The sequence below is a fragment of the Rhinoraja longicauda genome, chromosome 26 (assembly GCF_053455715.1).
Source record: "Rhinoraja longicauda isolate Sanriku21f chromosome 26, sRhiLon1.1, whole genome shotgun sequence".
In the NCBI taxonomy this organism is placed as follows: Eukaryota; Metazoa; Chordata; class Chondrichthyes; order Rajiformes; family Arhynchobatidae; genus Rhinoraja; species Rhinoraja longicauda.
In genome coordinates this window covers 32,906,212-32,925,621 of record NC_135978.1, presented here as the reverse complement: position 1 = coordinate 32,925,621, position 19,410 = coordinate 32,906,212, and the positions used below count along the sequence as shown (strand labels likewise).

Below are 19,410 nucleotides of genomic sequence, written 5' to 3'. Positions count from 1 at the left end.
TTAAACTTATCTTGGTAAAGAAATTGAAAATCCCAGATGGGAGAAATGAATGGGACTAAAATCCGCACAAGGCCTAATGACGTACGTGTGGGGATTTTAGAGGAGGTGCCTGCTGTACTGGCGGCATCTTCCAGGAATACACAGAATCTAGAAGGTTCCACTCAAACCGGATGGTGGTAAGTGTGACCTCATGATACCAGAGCGGAGGGGGAAGGGAACACTGGGAACCACAAACCAAACTTGTCTAATGGCAGTAGGGGAAATACCAGACTCTGGTACTGGGAAGTCACCTGTGAATCATTATCAGGACTTTGCAGAATCAGTGGCCATGGAGCAACAACTACATCTGTCTCTGTAACACCTGTCCCGATACCTCCCCCCTCGACTCCATCCAGGGCAGTTCTTTCAGGTGAGGCAGAGGTTCACTTGCACCTCCTCCAACCTCATCTACTGTATCCATTGATCAAGATGTGGACTCCTATATATCGATGAGACCAAGCGCAGACTGGGTGCTGATCACCTTCGCTCAGTCCGCCTTGGGCCATGCAATCTCCCACTTGCCATACACTGTAACTCCCCGTCCCATTCCCACACTGACCTTTCTATCCTGGGCCTCCTCCATTGTCAGAATGAGGCCATCTGCAAATTGAAGGAACAGCACCTCATATTTTGCTTGGGCAGCTTACATCCCAGCGGTTTGAATATTGATTTCTCTCATTTCAAGTAACCCTTGCTTTCCCCCTCTCTCCATCCCTCCCCCACCCTAGTCATCCTGCTAGTTTTACTGTTCATATCCCTTCGTTATCACCACAGCCAACAATGGACCACTGTGGGCTCTTTGGTCATCAGTGCCAGCTCTGATCTGTTCTGTACCTTTTCATATCTCTAGTTTCCCTCTCCCCTGCCTCTCAGTCTGAAGAAGGGTCTCAACCCGAAATGTCATCTATTCCTTTTCTCCAGAGATGCTGCCTGACCCACTGAGTTATCCCAGCACTTTCTGTCCAACTAGCCGTGACACATGCGTGGGGAATCTTTGAAGTTGCAGCCAGCTGAATGGATGAGGAAGCATGAGCAATGTGGTGTATTAGGAACTTGGAATAGGCTTGAATAAAATGCCATAGATGGGTCGTTATGACTGTGACGGGGAGGTTAATATGCTGCAACTTCTCAATTCTGACAAAAATCATCAGCCTGAAGTACTGCCTGTCCTTCTCTTCACACAGATGCTGCCTAACCCGCTGAGTGTTCCAGCTCTCTCTCTCTGCTGTTACTCGAGTGGATATTAGTTTAGTTTAGTTTGGAGATACAGCGCGGAAACAGGCCTTTGGCCCACCGAGTCCGCACCAACCAGTGAGCCACGCACATTAACACTATCCTATACACACTAGGATATCAAGTCAAATAGCCTACAAACCTGTACGTCTTGGAGTGTGGAAGGAAACCGAAGATCTCAGGGAAAACCCATGAAGGTCACGGAGAGAACGTACAAACTCCGTACAGACAGCACCCGTAGTCAGGATGGAACCCGGGTCTCTGGCGCTGTGAGGCAGCAACTCTACCGCTGCGCCCCTTCACAACCCTTCACCAGAGTTTGTGTTCCTGTGTATTGTGTCGGCAGCAGGTTCAATCATTTGTACAGACTGAGAGCTTGGGGCTCCATCACTACTCCGGTGTCATTCCTACACCAGTGTGGCACGGTGGCACAGCGGTAGAGTTGCTGCCTTACAGCGCCGGAGACCAAGGTTCCATCCTGACCACGGGTGCCGTCTGTACGAAGTTTGCACGTTCTTCCTGTTACCTCGTGGGTTTTCTCCGGGTGCTCCAGCTTCCTCCCACACTCCAAAAACGTGCAGGTTTGCCGGTTAATTTACTTAGGTTAGATTGTAAATTGTCCCGAGAGTGTGTAGGATAGTACTAGTGTACGGGGATCACTGGTCGGCATGGGCCAAAGGGCCTGTTTTTACACTATCTCTATACTTAACTAAAGCCGAGCTTGTGTTTGCCACAATAACCTTGATGCAACACTTTTTCCAGTGCCCTCTGGAAACGTAAGTGCACCGCACCTGCCAGCCAGTTCCCCTTCATGCACAGAAACTCTTCAAAGGTTTGCTCAGGATAGGTCAAACATGATCTGCCCTTCCACAGCACCCCAACCCTCGCCTGGTCACCCCAACTGTTCATCAGCTCATAAATGATAGGAGCAGCAACAGGCCATTCGGCCCATTAAGTCTCCGCCATTCAATCACGGCTGATCTATCTCTCCCTCTCAACCCCATTCTCCTGCCTTCTCCCCATAACCCCTGACACCCGTACTAATCAAGAATCTGTCATTTTTGTACCTGAAACATACCCATTGGCTTGGCCTCCATAACCATCCATGGCAATGAATTCCACAGATTCTCCACTCTGACTAATGAAATTCCTCCACATCTTTCTAAAGGTACGTCCTTTTATTCTGAGGCTGTGTCCTCTGGTCCTAGACTCTCCCACTACTGGAAGCATCCTCTCCACATCCACTCTTTCCAGATATTTCACTATTTGGGAAGTTTCAATGAGGTCCCCCCTCATCCTTCTACACTCCAGCGAGTACAGGCCCAGTGCCGTCAAACGCTCATCATATGTTAACCCAGTCATTCCTGAGCTACTCTGACGATAGACTGTAGCCCTGGCCCCTGGTTTGACACGCGGTGATCTTGCTGGATGGTACAGCAGGTGGTGCAGCGGTAGAGTCGTTGCCTCACAGCGCCAGACTACGGGAGCTGTCTGTACGGAGTTTGTACGTTCTCCCTGTGACCGCGTGGGGTTTCTCCGGGAAGCTCTGGTTTCCTCCCACACTCCAAAGGTATACAGGTTTGTAGGTTAATTGGCTTAGTATAAATGTAAATTGTCACCAGTGTGTGTAGGATAGTGTTAGTGTGCGGGGATCACTGGTCGGCGCAGACTCGATGGGCCTAAGTGCCTGTTTCTGTGCTGTATCTCTAATCTAAACTAAACAACTGAGTGGAAAGTAGGGTGAGGAGGGGCAGAGTGGCCTCCCGCTGCTGCTCTGGCCCTGTGCTGGTGGGAGAGGGGTGGGTCAGGGGAGTGTGAGCTTCCCCATTCTGCGTGAGGCGGTGGAGAGGCTGTTTCACTCTGAGTGTGTAGGAAAGAACTGCAGATGCTGGTTTAAATCGAAAGTAGACAAAATGCTGGAGTAACTCAGCGGGTCAGGCAGCATCTCGGGAGTGAAGGAATGCGTGACTTTTTGGCTCAAGACCATTCTTCAGACTGATCGGTCTCGACCCGAAACGTCACCCATTCCTTCTCTCCCGAGATGCTGCCTGACCTGCTGAGTTTCTCCAGCTTGGTGTGCTGACCTCCTGTTTCACTCTGACGCATGCAGCTGTAACCAGGGTGCCTGCAGCTTCTCCACACTGACTAATTATTGCTCCGTGACTTCCTCCCTCTGGCCACAGCCTCGCTATCCGCTGGGGGACTGCATACTTCCCAGTAATTAGCAGCAACTGTAGCCCGGGCCTGCACGGGCGACAGGGTGAGGGCAGGAAGTGGTGCAGGACCCTGTCCTACATTCACCGTCCTCTCTCTCTCCCCCTCCCAGACTGTGACCGGCACCGGTTTGGGCTGAACCGCAGCGGTCTCCCTGCTTCTCCCCGTCACAGCCCCGTGCCCCACTCCAGGGCCGTCACCTCCCGCCTCTGGGGCCACTGCCTCCTCACTGCGGGCTCCTCCTGGGAGAGAACGATCTCTCCAAACCCTCTGCCATCCCGGGCTCCACGCCCACTGTGCCCGCTGACAGTGACAGCTCTGCCTCACAGGTGAGGTGTCTGTGTGTGTGTGTGTGTGTGTGTGTGTTTGTCTGTGTGTGTGTGTGTCTGTCTGTGTGTATGTGTCCTTGTCTGTGTGGCTGTGTGTGTGTGCGTGCGTTCATGTGTCTGTGACTGTGTTTGTGTGTGTTTATGACTGTGTGTGTCTGTGACTGTGTCTGACTGTTAGTGTTACTGTATGTGTTTCTGTCTGTGACTGTGTGTCTGTGACTGTGTCTATGCCTGTGTTTGTGTTACAGTGTTTGTTATGGTGTGTCTGTTTGTGACTGTGTGTCTGTGACTGTGTGTCTGTGACTGTGTCTATGCCTGTGTTTGTGTTACAGTGTTTGTTATGGTGTGTCTGTTTGTGACTGTGTGTCTGTGACTGTGTGTCTGTGACTGTGTCTATGCCTGTGTTTGTGTTACAGTGTTTGTTATGGTGTGTCTGTTTGTGACCGTGTCTGTGACTGTTTCTGTGTTACTGTGTGCTTCTGTTTGTCTGTGACTGCGACTGTGTGACCGTGTGTGTGCCTGAGTGCCTGTGACTGCATCTGTGTGATTGTGTGTGTGTGTGATTGTGTGTGTGTCTGTGTGTGTGTGATTGTATCTGTGTGTGTGATTGTGTCTGTGTGATTGTGTGTGGTTGTGTATGATTGTGTGTGTGTGTCTGTGTGTGAGATTGTGTCAATGTGTGTGTGATTGTGTGTGTTATTGTGTCTGTGTCTGGGTAATTGTGTCTGTGTCTGTGTGATTGTGTCTATGGCTGGGTGTCCATGACTGTGTCTGGGTGATTGTGTCTGTTTGACTGTCTGTGTCTGTGTCTGTTGATAGTATGTCTCCTGTGATGGAGACGGTGATATCAAGAAATGGCAGGGAGATGTCCAAGTGAACTTGAGTGCAGGATGGAAATTGGTGGTGAGGTTAATGAAGTCCATGAGTTCTGCATGGGTGCAGGAGGTAGCACCGATGCAGTCGTCAATGTAGCGGAAATAACATTCAGGGATAGGGCCAGTGTACCTTAGATGTTTTAATAATATGTGATAAATGTATGTTTTTAGTGTTCTTTAGCTTGTTTTATGTGGGGGGAGGGGTGATTGGGGGAAACTTTTTAAATCTCTTACCTCGACGGAGATGTGATTTTTTTCCGTATCATATCTCCGTCCGCACTGCGGCCTAACATCGAGGAGCTGGGGGCCTTTGCTGGAGACTGGCTTTGGGAGCTCCAACCACGGGAGCCTGCGGACTTAACATCGTGGAGCTCGCGGTCCCTGGTTAGAGACCGACTTCGGGAGCTCCAACCCGCAGGAGTTTCGATCGCCCCGACGCAGGAGTTTCGATCGCCCCGACGCAGAGGCTTCGATCGCCCCGACGCAGAGGCTTCGATCGCCCCGACGCAGAGGCTTCGATCGCCCCGACGCGGGAGCTTCGATCGCCCCGACGCGGGAGTTGCGATCGCCCCGACGCGGGAGTTGCGATCGCCCCGACGCGGGAACTTCGATTGCCCCGACGCGGGGGTTGCGATCGCCCCGACGCGGGAGTTGCGATCGCCCCGACGCGGGAACTTCGATCGCCCCGACGCGGGAGTTGCGATCGCCCCGACGCAGAGGCTTCGATCGCCCCGACGCGGGAGTTGCGATCACCCCGATGCGGGAGCTTCGATCGCCCCGACGCGGGAGTTGCGATTGCACCGACGCGGGAGTTGCGATCGCCCCGACGCGGGAACTTCGATCGCCCCGACGCGGGAACTTCGAACAACCCGGCTGCAGACAGTTCGACTGCCCCGACACGGGGGAATAAAGAGGAAAGAAGATTAGACTTTATTGCCTTCCATCACAGTGAGGAATGTGGAGAATCCGCTGTTGTAGATGTTTATGTGACTTATGTAGTTGTGTGTCTTGTTGCTTTTTTTAGTATGGCTGTATGGTAATTCGAATATCACTGTACCATAATTGGTAAACGTGACAATAAAAGACCTTTGAACAGGGATTGTTGAAGGTTCCCCTACAAAGAGGCAGGCATAGCTGGGGCCCACATGGGTGCCCATAGCTAGGGCTTTGATTTGGAGGAAGTGGGAGGAGTTGAAGGAGGGGAGTGTTAGTGGAGGGAAATTGGCTGGTTCTGCGGTGGAGGAAGAAACGGAGGGCTTTAAGGCCTTCCTGGTGGGGATGGAGGTGTAGAGTGAATGAACGTCCATAGTAAAGATAAGGGAGTGGGGGCTCGGAAAGCGGAAGTCATTAAAGAGACGAAGGGCATGTGAGGTGTCTTGGACATAGATCGGCAGAGATTGGACCAGGGGGATAGGATGGAGTCGAGGTAGGTGGAAATCATTTCAGTGGGGCCTTCCCTTCCTGTTACCATCTACATCTGGGACTTCAGATATAACTCCATCTCCTGCCACCTGCAGAAGTTTGCAGATGACTGTGCAATTGTCAGCAGTGTAGTCAGGGGCTTTGTTGAGGTGTAGTCAGGGGCTTTGTTGAGGTGTAGTCAGGGGCTTTGTTGAGATGTAGTCAGGGGCTTTGTTGAGGTGTAGTCAGGGGCTTTGTTGAGGTGTAGTCAGAGACTTTGTTGCGGTGTAGTCAGTCAGAGGCTTTGTTGAGGTGTAGTCAGGGACTTTGTTGAGATGTAGTCAGGGGCTTTGTTGAGGTGTAGTCAGAGGCTTTGTTGAGGTGTAGTCTGGGACTTTGTTGAGGTGTAGTCAGAGGCTTTGTTGAGGTGTAGTCAGGGACTTTGTTGAGGTGTAGTCAGAGGCTTTGTTGAGGTGTAGTCTGGGACTTTGTTGAGGTGTAGTCTGGGACTTTGTTGAGGTGTAGTCTGGGACTTTGTTGAGGTGTAGTCTGGGACTTTGTTGAGGTGTAGTCAGGGACTTTGTTGAGGTGTAGTCTGGGACTTTGTTGAGGTGTAGTCTGGGACTTTGTTGAGTGGTGTGGGCTGAATCACCTGCAGCTCTACACCGACAAGATTAAGGAGTTGGTGGTGGACTTTAGGTGGAGAGGAACACACCTGTCCCATCTCCAACAATGGCGTGGACGTGCAGTTTAGCAGGGAGTACAAATACCTTGGAGTGTACCTGGACAGTAAACTGGACTGGTCCAGGAACGCTGAGGCCCTGTACAAGAAGGGACAGAGCCGGCTGCACTTTTCGAGAAGGCTCCACTCCTTCAACGTCTGCAGTGAGATGCTGCAGATGTTCTACCAATCGATGGTAGCCAGTGCCATCTTCTTCACCGCCGTGCGCTGGGGCAGCAGGGCGAAGGCCGCCGACGCCAATAGATCAACAAACTCATCAGGAAGGCTGGCTCCATCCTGGGGGTGGAGTTGGATTCATGGGAGATGGTCTTGGAGGGGAGGATGCTCCTCAAACTGCGGAGCATCCTGGACATTACAGCTCACCCCCTCCATGACACACTGGTCAACCTGAGGAGCACCTTCAGCAACAGACTGGTCCCACCAAGATGCAGCACAGAACGCCACAGGAGATCCTTCTACCCTGTGGCTATCAAACTACAACTCCTCCCCCTTCTGTCGTGGGGTAGACTGAGACTGACTCGCCTCTCCCACCCCCCCCCCCCCCCCTCCCCTAATCTTTGCCCATCCCCCAATCCTTTCCGCTCATCACTTTAATTTCATGTTTCATGTATTTTGTGTTTTTGTGACTGTTGGCAGACCAATTTCCCTCCTGGGATAATGAAGTCGAATCATATCGTGGGCAGAAACAATGGGTCTGCCAGGGCAGTTGTGTTTATGGATTTTGGGGAGAAGGTAAAACCGGGCAACGCGGGGCTGGGGAGGCTGTGGAAGTGATGGAGGCTGTGGAAGTGATAAAATCAGAAATGGTCTGTGAGATTATGGCCTGGTGCTCACCTGTGTACCTGTGTCTGTATGACTGTCTCTGTATTTGTAACTGTATTTGTAACACAGACTGTGTCTGTGACCGTGTCTGCGTGACTGTGTCTGTCGGTGTGTGTGTGTAACAGTGTGTGTGTGTAACAGTGTGTGTGTGTGTCTGTGTGACAGTGCGTCTGTGTAACAGTGTGTGTGTGTAAAAGTGTGTCTGTGTAACAGTGTGTGCGTGACAGTGTGTGTAACAGTGTGTCTGTGTAACAGTGTGTGTGTGTAACAGTGTGTGTGTGTGTGTCTGTGTGACAGTGCGTCTGTGTAACAGTGTGTGTGTGTAAAAGTGTGTGTGTAACAGTGTGTGCGTGACAGTGTGTGTGACAGTGTGTGTGTAAACGTGTGTCTGTGTAACAGTGTGTGCGTGACAGTGTGTGTGTGTGACAGTGCGTCTGTGACTGATAGTGTGTGTGACTGACTATATCAGTGTCTGTCTGTAACTGCGTCTGGATCTATGTTTGTGACTGTGTCTATGTCCGAGACTATCAGCATCTGTGTTTGTGACTGTGTCTTCGTAGGGGTCTGTGGCAGTGTCTGTACCTGTGATTGTGTCTGTGTGTCTGTATCTGTGTCTGTGACTGTGTGTGTCTGTGACTGTGTGTGTCTGTGACTGTGTGTGTCTGTGACTATGTGTGTCTGTGTCTGTCTGACTGTGATGGTGTTTCAGTGTCTGTGACTGTGTCTGTGACTGTGTGTGTCTGTGACTATGTGTGTCTGTGTCTGTCTGACTGTGATGGTGTTTCAGTGTCTGTGACTGTGTCTGTCTGTGTGTCTTTGACTGCGTTTTCATCAGGGTCTGTGTCAGTGTCTGTGTTTGCGTTGGTATCTGTGTATTGATCTGTGTGTGTGTGACTGTCTGTATCTGTGTGTGAGTGACTGTGTCTGTGTGTGTGACTGCCTGTGTATACATGTGTGCGTGAGACTATGTCTGAGACTGTATCTGTGTCTGTCTGTCTGTGTGACTGTGTCTGTCTGTCTGTGTGACTGTGTCTGTGGGTGTGTGTGTCTGTCTGTGAGTGTGACAGTGTCTGTGTCTGTGTGTGTCTGTCTGTCTGTGTGTGTGTCTGTGTGTCTGTCTGTGTGTGCGACTGTGTGCCTGTGACTGTGTGTGTCTGTGACTGTGTGTGTGTGTGTGTCTGTGACAGTGTGTGTCTGTGTGTTTGACTGTGTGTGCCTGTAACTGTGTGTGTGTGTCTGTGTGTGTGTCTGTGTGTGTCTGTGACTGTGTCTGTGTGTGTGTCTGTGTGTGTCTGTGACTGTGTCTGTGTGTGTGTCTGTGTGTGTCTGTGACTGTGTCTGTGTGTGTGTCTGTGTGTGTCTGTGACTGTGTCTGTGTGTGTGTCTGTGTGTGCCTGTGACTGTGTGTGTGTATGTCTGTGACTGTGTGTGTGTGTCTGTGAATGTGTGCACGCGAGTGTGTGTGTCCGTGTGACTGTGTGTGTGACTATCTGTGTGTGTGTGAATGTGTGTGTGTGTGTATGATACTATGTGTGTGTCTGTGCGTGTGTGTGAGACTGTGTGTCTATGTGTGTGAGACTGAGTGTGTGTAGATGTGTGAGTGTGGGTGTGTGTGTGTGTGAGTGAGTGTGAGTGTGTGTGTCTGTGTGTGTGAGTGGGTGTGTGTGTATTAATGTGTGGGTGTGTGTGTGTGTGTGTGAGAGAGAGTGTGTGTGTGTGTATGTGTGTGTGTATTAGTATGTGGGTGTGTGTGTGTGTGTGAGTATGTGTGTGTGAGAGTGAGTGTGTGTGTCAGTGTGTGTGTGTGTGTGTGAGTGGGTGTGTGAGTGTGAGTGTGTGTGTGTCTGTGTGTGAGTGGGTGTGTGTGTATTAGTGTGTGGGTGTGTGTGAGTGTGTGTATGTGTGTGTGTATTAGTGTGTGGGTGTGTGTGTGTGTGTGTGAGTATGTGTGTGTGTGTGTGAGTATGTGTGTGTGAGAGTGAGTGTGTGTGTCAGTGTGTGTGTGTGTGTGTGAGTGGGTGTGTGAGTGTGTGTGTGTCTGTGTGTGAGTGGGTGTGTGTGTATTAGTGTGTGGGTGTGTGTGAGAGAGAGTGTGTGAGTGTGTGTATGTGTGTGTGTATTAGTGTGTGGGTGTGTGTGTGTGTGTGTGAGTATGTGTGTGTGTGTGTGAGTATGTGTGTGTGAGAGTGAGTGTGTGTGTCAGTGTGTGAGTGTGTGAGAGTGTGAGTGGGTGTGTGAGTGTGCGTATGTTTAGTTGTTGAGTTGGGGACGTGTAAGCTGTGACGTTGGTCTGGGCAGAGGCGCTGGGCTCTGGGCATCGTAGCCGATGCTGTTTACAGAGCCAGCCCTCTGGGAGACGACAGTGTGTGCAGGAAGGAAATGCAGATGCGGGTTTAAACCGAAGATAGACACAAAATGCTGGAGTAACTCAGCGGGACAAGGCAACATCAGAATGAATAAGGGTCTGATGCGTGTGAACACGAGGAAAGCTGGAGGCCCAGATGGTATATCTGGGCGAGTACTAAAGTCTTGTGCCACTCAGCTTGCTCCAGTGCTCACCACAATATTCAACCTCTCCTTGGCCAAGTCCGTGGTCCCTGCATGCTTCAAAAGATCCATCACCGTACCAGTGCCAAAGAATGCCTCTCCAGCGTGTTTGGATGACTACCGACCAGTGGCCCTCACCTCGGTTGTCATGAAATGCTTCGAGAGACTAATCAAGAATCACATCTGTGCCCTCCTCTCTCGCAATATGGACCTGCTGCAGTTCACATACCGTCCGAACAGATCCACGGATGATGGGGTCTCCCAGGTTCTGCACACCGCTCTCTCTCATCTGGACAGCCAGGGGGGCTATGTGAGGATGCTGTTCATTGATTTTAGTTCAGCTTTCAACGCAATAGTCCCCACCAGACTGGCTGAGAAGCTGCTGGAACTGGGGCTTAACACTCCTCTGTGTGCCTGGGTCCTGGACTTTCTCACCGCCAGGCCCCAAGTGGTCAAGATGGGGAGACATACATCTAACCCCCTCACCCTGAACACAGGATCCCCCCAGGGTTGCGTCCTTAGCCCCCTACTGTACTCCCTGTACACACATGACTGTGTGGCCAGGTTCAGCTCCAACTCCATCATCAAGTTTGCCGATGACACTGTGGTGATGGGCCGGATCTCCGATAACGATGAGAAGGCCTACCGGGAGGAGGTGGCTGATCTGGCACTCTGGTGTCAGGACAATAGCCTCCTCTTGAATGTCACAAAAACTAAGGAGCTGATTGTAGACTTCAGAAGGGCTCAATATCCGAGGACGTACACGCCACTGGAGTTAAATGGGATTACTGTGGATAGGGTGAGCAGCTTTAAATACCTGGGAGTCCACATCACAGAGGATCTGACATGGACAACACACATTGCCGTACTGGTGAGTAAGGCAAGGCAGCGCCTTTACCACCTCAGACAGTTGAGGAAATTCAGAGTCTCTCTGAGGATCCTTCAGTGCTTCTACCCTGGGGCTGTAGAAAGCATCTTGTCCGGGAACATCTCAATCTGATTTGGGAACAGCTCTGCCCAGGACAGGAAGGCTCTGCGGAGAGTAGTGCGTTCGGCTGAACGCACCATGGGAACAACACTCGCCCCCCTGCAGGACCTATACATCAGGAGGTGCAGATCCAGAGCCAGCAACATTATGGGGGACCCCTACCACCCCAGCAACGGACTGTTCCAGCTGCTACGGTCAGGCAAACGCCTCCGCTATCACGCTGTGAAAACAGAGAGGATGAGACGGAGTTTCTTCCCACAGGCCATCAGGACTGTTAACTCTCATATCACCAGGGACTAATTTACTGTATTCATTTATTTTTTGTGTTGTGTCTTTTAAAAAAAAAAAATCTATTCTGTTTGTAGTTTTAGCACAATCCGCAGGCGTTGCCACTTTCATTTCACTGCACATCTTGTATGTGTTTGTGACAAATAAACTTGACTTGACTTGACTTGGTCTCGAAACATCACCCATTCCTTCTCTCCAGAGATGCTGCCTGTCCAGCTGAGTTACTCCAGCATTTTGTGTCTATCTTCGGTTTAAACCAGCATCTGCAGTTCCTTCCTACAAATACTGTCTCCAACATTTTGTGTCTATCTAACCTGGAGACAGTAATGAGACCAGAGTGGAACAGGAGCAATAACAAGACGTGCAGGGAAAACCCGTCCAGTGACTAGTGGTGTGCATCAGGGATCAGTTCTGGGCCCAGTGTGGTTTACATCAACATGATGAGACATGATTAGTAAGCTTGAAGGTGGCACTAAAGTGGGTGCTATCATAGATAGTGAAGATGGGTATCAAAAAATGCTGCAGGTTCTTGATCAATTGGACAAATGGACTGAGGAATGGTTAATGGAATTTAATGCAGACAAGTGTGAGGTGTGAAGTTGAACCAGGGCAGGACCTGAGTGAATGGTAGGGCTCTGGGGAGTGTTGTAGACCAGAGGGATTGGGGAGTACAGGTATATGGTTCCTTGAAAGTGGCATCACAGGTAGATAGAGTGGTCAAGAAGGTTTTCAGCACATTGGCCTTCATCAGTCAGAATATTGAGTACAGAAGTTCTGAGGTTATGTTACAGTTGAACTAGACGTTGGTGAGGCTGCATTTAGAGTATTGTGTTCAATTTTGGTCACAATGCTGTAGGAGGGATGCCGTTAAAACTAGAAAGGGTGCAGAGAAGATTTACAAGGATGTTGCCAGGACTGGAGGGCCTGAACTATAGGGAGAGGTTGAGCAATGTAACACTCCCCCTGCCCTCTCCCTGGGTAGGATCTCGACCGGAAACATCGATTCCTGCTCTCCAGAGATGCTGTCTGAGCCGCTAAGTTACTCCAGCATATTGTGTCTGTCTCCTCAGGCTGTTATCTGTGCTGGGAATCACATGGCGGCCATGAAGAGGACTGTTGGCACGTTGACCAAGCCGAGTGCCCGGGGAAAGCCAGCTGCTCCATCGGCAGTGAAACCATCCCCAGCTACCCCCTCGCTCCGCAGACCCACGCAGCTACGTGAGGTAGGACACAGCCATGCAGCCAGCAATGCATGCCCTGCACTCCACCCGCCATTGTACCCACCATCACCCCAATCCTCACCTCTACTGGGTGAGGGGCAGTGCGCCAGTAATGGTGTCCCCTTGTGAGGGGCAGTGCGCCAGTAATGGTGTCCCCCTTGTGAGGGGCAGTGCGCCAGTAATGGTGTCCCCCTTGTGAGGGGCAGTGCGCCAGTAATGGTATTCCCCCTTGTGAGGGGCAGTGCGCCAGTAATGGTGTCCCCTTGTGAGGGGCAGTGCGCCGGTAATGGTGTCCCCTTGTGAGGGGCAGTGCGCCAGTAATGGTGTCCCCCTTGTGAGGGGCAGTGCGCCAGTAATGGTGTCCCCTTGTGAGGGGCAGTGCGCCGGTAATGGTGTCCCCCTTGTGAGGGGCAGTGCGCCAGTAATGGTATTCCCCCATGTGAGGGGCAGTGCGCCAGTAATGGTATTCCCCCATGTGAGGGGCAGTGCGCCAGTAATGGTATTCCCCCATGTGAGGGGCAGTGCGCCAGCAATGGTGTCCCCCTTGTGAGGGGCAGTGCGCCAGTAATGGTATTCCCCCATGTGAGGGGCAGTGCGCCAGTAATGGTATTCCCCCATGTGAGGGGCAGTGCGCCAGCAATGGTGTCCCCCTTGTGAGGGGCAGTGCGCCAGTAATGGTATTCCCCCATGTGAGGGGCAGTGCGCCAGTAATGGTATTCCCCCTTGTGAGGGGCAGTGCGCCAGTAATGGTATTCCCCCATGTGAGGGGCAGTGCGCCAGTAATGGTATTCCCCCATGTGAGGGGCAGTGCGCCAGTAATGGTATTCCCCCATGTGAGGGGCAGTGCGCCAGCAATGGTGTCCCCCTTGTGAGGGGCAGTGCGCCAGTAATGGTATTCCCCCATGTGAGGGGCAGTACGCCAGTAATGGCATTCCCCCATGTAAGGGGCAGTACGCCAGTAATGGTATTCCCCCATGTGATGGCAGTACGCCAGTAATGGTATTCCCCCTTGTAAGGGGCAGTGCACCAGTAATGGTGTCCCCCCCCTGTGAGGGGTAGTCTTTTGTGTGGGTTGGGAGTGCAGGTGTGAAGGGAGAGCTGGGTGGATGGTCCAAGTCCCTCATTAATGTAAATATTCCGATCGATGCAACCTTCCTCCATTGACGTATTCCCTCTCCTTCTCCCTGTCCTCCCTCCTCCCCTCCCCTCCCCTCCCCTCACCTCACCTCCCCTTCCCTTCCACTCCCTCCCTCCTCCGCCGCCACTGTCCTCTCTCTGCTCCGTCTCCTGTTCCCTTCCCACTCTCCTTTCCCCTCACCTCCACTTCCCTCTTTGCCCTCTGCTCTCACCCTCCCTCCCTCTCTCCCTCCCTCCCTCCCCTCCCCCAGATGGGCAGTCATACCGGGCCTGAGGTGATGCCACAGAGCACAGCAAGATCCCGGGGTCTGGGAACCGTGACTCCACCCACCGGCACCAAGGGCAAGGGTCCAGGTATGAGGGTAGACAGCGGGGAGGCAGGGGCATGGTGCAGGGGGCAGAGGGCGGGGGGCTGTGGGGCAGGGCGGGGGGAGAGGCTGGTGGGAGAGGGCAGGGGGAGAGGGCAGGGGGTAGAGGGTGGGAGCGAGAGGGCGGGGGCAGGTACTGGGGGCAGAGGGCAGGGTGGGGGGGAGAGGGCGGGAGGGAGAGGATGGGGGTAGAGGGCGGGGGGAGAGGGCGGGGCAGGGACAGGGGGCAGAGGGCGGGGGGTAGAGTGCGGGGGGGAGAGGGCGAGTTGGGAGAGGGCGAGGGGGGGGGGGGCGGGTGCAGAATGCCTGGTGCAGGGCCAGTGCGAGTCCGTGCAGCAAGCTCATTTTTGGGGGGGGGGGGATGTCGGGGGGCTGGGGGTGGAGCCGCTCCCAGGCGTGGAACTGGGGAGTGGGGGGATGTGTTCATCGTGATGTAAAGGTGTGGGTGGGATCGAGGTTTAAGATGGGGCGAGCTCTGGGTTAGAGGTCGGTGAGGGGGTCAGGCTGAGACAGGGCTGAGGATGTGGGCTGTCTATTGACTTCTCCCCTCTTCCTCTCCCGCCTCATCCCCCTCTCCCTCCCTCCCCTCTCCATCTCCCCTCTCCCTCTCTCCCTCTCCCTCTACCTCTCCATTTCCCCTCTCCCTCTCTCCCCTCTCTCCATCTCTCCCCTCTCTCTCCCCCCTGCCTCCTCTCCATCTCCCCTCTCCCTCTCTCCCTCTCCCTTCTACCTCTCTCCATTTCCCCTCTCCCCTCCCTCCCTCCCCTCCCTTTTCCCTCCCTCCCTCCCATCCACCTCTCCTCTCTCCCCCTCCCTCTCCCTCCAGGGTTGTTGCCTGTGCCTCGAGCTGCCCTTCCCCGTGTGTCAGGGCGCAGGGAGGGGGTGGTCTCTGGGCAGGCAGCCTTGCGGGTTAGCTCACTGCCAGTGCGGGGGTTGGGGGGACGGAGGCTGGCGACCCCTCCCACCCCCCTAGGACAGTCCAGACGCCTGGCGGCCCCCCTAGCCCGGGGCAGGGGTCTGGGGCCACAGGCTGGGCCCCACTCCCCCACTGACCGGGGCCGCACTACCCCTCGTGCCATCTCCCACCCTCTCACCTCCGCCCCCATGCCATCCCGCCCCCGACCTGTCACCGACCCCAGCCCTCTTACATCTGACCCCCTGCCCTCTGACCCCTGCCCTCTCACCTCCGCCACCCAGCCAGTCACCTCAGACCCCTTCCCTCTCACCTCCGACCCAGTCCCTCTCACCGCCCCACCACCCTCTGACCCCGGCCCTGTCACCTCCGAGCCCCCGCCCTCTGAGCCCTGTTCACCCTCCTCTGATGCCCTACCCTCCGACCTCCCGCCCTCTGACCTCCCGCCCTCTGACCTGCTGCCCTCTGACCCTCCACCCTTCATCCTCCCGATCTCTGACCTCCGGCACTCTGGCCTCCCGACCTGGTGCCCCGCCAATGCTGGAGAGACCGCCCCGGGGCCTGTGTGTGGGGGGCAGAACCATGCCCCCCCGGGCAGCAGGTGTTACAGGGAGGGCCAGGGGGAGACACAGGGTGGGGGCCGGGGAGAGGGAGTGACTAAGGCAGGGAGCATGGGAGAGGACGAGCAAGAGGGAGGGGCTGAAACTGGGAGCGAGGGAGAGGGGGAGACTGAGATTGGCCGCGAGGGCGAGGGTGAGGCAGAGACTGAGGTTGGGGGAGAGGGAGAGGGAGAGACTGAGGTTGGGGGAGAGGGAGTGGGGGAGACTGAGGTTGGGGGAGAGGGAGTGGGGGAGACTGAGGTTGGGGGAGAGGGAGTGGGGGAGACTGAGGTTGGGGGAGAGGGAGTGGGGGAGACTGAGGTTGGGGGAGAGGGAGTGGGGGAGACTGAGGTTGGGGGAGAGGGAGTGGGGGAGACTGAGGTTGGGGGAGAGGGAGTGGTGGAGACTGAGGTTGGGGGAGAGGGAGGGGGAGTGGGGGAGACTGAGGTTGGGGGAGAGGGAGAGGGAGTGGGGGAGACTGAGGTTGGGGGAGAGGGAGTGGTGGAGACTGAGGTTGGGGGAGAGGGAGGGGGAGTGGGGGAGACTGAGGTTGGGGGAGAGGGAGAGGGAGTGGGGGAGACTGAGGTTGGGGGAGAGGGAGAGGGAGTGGTGGAGACTGAGGTTGGGGGAGAGGGGGAGAGCTGTGTTGCCTGTATGCAGGGGCTGGGGCAAGGGGGTTCAACACTGCCTGGGGAAGAGGGGCAGCTCCGTCTAGACGAGGCATCTCCAGGACCCGGCTCTGAGACGGCGAGGGACGGCTACTCAAAGGTGAGGCACCGCGAGTGGGGGGCGGGGTTCAGGAGTCATGAGGCAGTAGGGGTCATTCCAGGGTCGAGGATCATTCCAAGGCGGAGGGTCATTCTGGGGTCGGGGGGGGTCACGTCACGCTGTTCCTCTGTGTTGTTCCACTGGGAATAATGATTCAAAAAGGTTATTCAACTCCCCTGCCATTCCTTTATTCCCCATGATCACTTCTGCAGCATAATGTGATTGCTGACTCTACTACCCAGGGTGCAGTCCCTGTGGCTTCGACTCTACACACGGTGCCTCCCAACATGTTGCATCAGTCTTCACTAGTGTTGCCAACTTCCTCACTCCCAAATATGGGACAAGGTGACGTCACCTGCCCCGCGCCCCACGGGACCTCACCCCAGCCAGCGGCCACGTGCTTCCTCTTCACCAATGGCGGCCGCCTGGGCCGCGAGGCGGGATGCTATGCAACCTCTGTCAGGCAGCGCCCGGACCTCCGGGCCTACAACAGCCCCCGGACCTACAGCGGCCCCCGTGCCAACCCTAGTGTTCACAGTGGCAGACACCAGCAACGTGCCTGAAATTCAAGAGCCAGGGGGTGGAAGTTAGTGGAGTGGCTGTTACTACGGAGAAGCACCCAAGAATTAGAATGAAAGGGCTGACGGTGGAAGTCACCTGGACAAGATGGACTGCACCCTAGGTTTGTAGTGTTTTTTCAAGAATCGCTGCGGTACGTGGTGCAATACAGGCTGGCACGGTGGGTGCAGCGGGTAGAGCTGCTGCCTCACAGCACCAGGCAACCGGGTTCCATCCTGACTACGGGCGCTTGTCTGTACAGAGTTTGTACGTTCTCCCCCGTGACCTGCGTGGGTTTTCTCCGGGTGCTCTGGTTTCCCCCCACACTCCAAAGACGCGCAGGCTTGTTGACTGATTGGCTTCTGTATAAATGTAAATTGTCCCTCGTGTGTAGGATAGCGCTAGGGTGCCGATGGTCGGTGCCAACTCACCTGTTTCTGTGCTGTATCTTCTAAACTAAACACTGGAGTCAGGGGTGGTGGGTGCAGGGTGCTGATGGGTGCAGGGGTGGTGGGGGTGCAGGGTGCTGATGGGTGCAGGGTGCTGATGGGTGCAGGGTGGTGGGTGCAGGGTGCTGATTATGTGTGCAGGGTGGTGGGTGCAGGGTGGTGGGTGCAGGGTGCTGATGGGTGCAGGGTGGTGGGTGCAGGGTGCTGATGGGTGCAGGGTGCTGATGGGTGCAGGGTGCTGATGGGTGCAGGGTGGTGGGGTGCAGGGTGCTGATGTGTGCAGGGTGCTGATGGGTGCAGGGTGGTGGGTGCAGGGTGCTGATGTGTGCAGGGTGCTGGTGGGTGGTGGGTGCTGATCGGGGGGGGTACAGGGTGTGGGGTGCTGATGGGTGTGGTTGTAGGGGGATGCCTGCGCTGGTGGTGCATGTGGACCGGTGGAGTGGGAGTTGCAGGAAATGCAGGAGACCATCCTGGAGTTGCAGGACGAGGTGCAGCAATGCAGAGCCGTGCGGTTGCACAACGACAGAACCATTCAGCAGCTGGAGAGTGAGTACTAGCGCCTTGGCTCCCCCACCCCACCCCACCCCCCCCCCCTCCTGGCGGGCATTGACACCCCCCCACAACCCTCCCCCCCTCTCCTCCCCCTCATTCCCTCTCCGCCCCTTCCCCTTCTGCTCCGCCCCCCCTTCTCCGCCCCCTCTCTCCCCTCCCCCCTTCCCCCTCCCCCTCTCTCCCCTCCCCTCTTTCCCCCTCTACCCCCCTCCCCTCCCCCTCTCTCCCCCCTCCCCCTCCCCTCCCCCTCTCTCCCCCTCCCCCTCCCCCTCTCTCCCCCCTCCCCCTCCCCCTCTCTCCCCCCTCCCCCTCCCCCCTCTCTCCCCCCTCCCCCTCCCCCTCTCTCCCCCCTCCCCCTCCCCCTCCCCCTCTCTCCCCCCTCCCCCTCCCCCTCTCTCCCCCCTCCCCCTCCCCCTCTCTCCCCCCTCCCCCTCTCCTCCCCTCTCTCCCTCCCCTCTTTCCCCCTCTACCTCTCCCCCCTCTACCCCCCTCCCCCCTCCCCCTCCTCTCCCCCCTCCCCCTTCCATGGGAGCTCATGGACAACGACTGAGTGAAGCTTCTCTCTCCAGACAAGGTGACGTCTCTGGAATGGCAGAAGCTGGAGTTGGAGAAACAGCTCAAGTTGTTCAACTGGAAAACGAGGGTGAGTGAAGTCACGGCAGAGCAGCGGCAGTCTGGGAAAGAGGGGGGGGGGGGAGAGAGAGGGAGAGGGAGAGGGTGGGAGAGGGAGAGAGAGGGAGAGGGAGAGGGAGGGAGTCAGAGAGGGTGTCATTGTGAGAGGAGGGAATGTCACAGAGAGAGAAACGTGTCAGCAAGAGAGAGGGGTGTGTGTGTGAGAGGGGGGTGGGGTGAGGGGGGGGGGTGGGTGAGGGGGGTGGGTGAGGGGGGGGTGGGTGAGGGGGGGGGTGGGTGAGGGGGGGGGTGGGTGAGGGGGGTGGGTGAGGGGGGGTGGGTGAGAGGGGGGTGGTGAGGGGGGTGGGTGAGGGGGGGGTGGGTGAGGGGGGGGGGTGAGGGGGGGGGGGGGGTGGGGTGGGTGAGGGGGGGGTGGGTGAGGGGGGGGTGGGTGAGGGGGGGTGGGTGAGGGGGGGGTGGGTGAGGGGGGGGTGGGTGAGGGGGGGGTGGGGTGAGGGGGGGGTGGGTGAGGGGGGGGTGGGTGAGGGGGGGGTGGGGTGAGGGGGGGGGGTGGGTGAGGGGGGGTGGGTGAGGGGGGGGGTGGGTGAGGGGGGGGGTGGGTGAGGGGGGTGGGGTGGGTGAGGGGTGGTGTGTGAGGGGGGTGGGGTGTAGGGGGGTGGGTGAGGGGGGGGGTGGGGTGGAGGGGGGGGGGTGGGGAGGGGGGGGGGTGGGTGAGGGGGGTGGGTGAGGGGGGGG

The 19,410-nt window shown here is 55.8% G+C and overlaps 1 protein-coding gene across 1 annotated transcript in view; it reads left to right on the top strand.

Annotated features, from left to right (window-relative positions):
* The first annotated feature begins 3,478 nt into the window (after nucleotides 1-3,478).
* LOC144606331 (cytospin-A-like) overlaps nucleotides 3,479-19,410 on the top strand; it is a 23,914-nt gene continuing 7,982 nt past the window's right edge. The window contains exons 1-4 of the mRNA XM_078422339.1: nucleotides 3,479-3,815; nucleotides 12,549-12,701; nucleotides 17,892-18,036; nucleotides 18,612-18,685. Coding sequence (XP_078278465.1) covers nucleotides 12,573-12,701; nucleotides 17,892-18,036; nucleotides 18,612-18,685 — 348 coding nt within the window. The 5' untranslated portion in view covers nucleotides 3,479-3,815; nucleotides 12,549-12,572. The remainder of the gene's footprint in view (nucleotides 3,816-12,548; nucleotides 12,702-17,891; nucleotides 18,037-18,611; nucleotides 18,686-19,410) is intronic.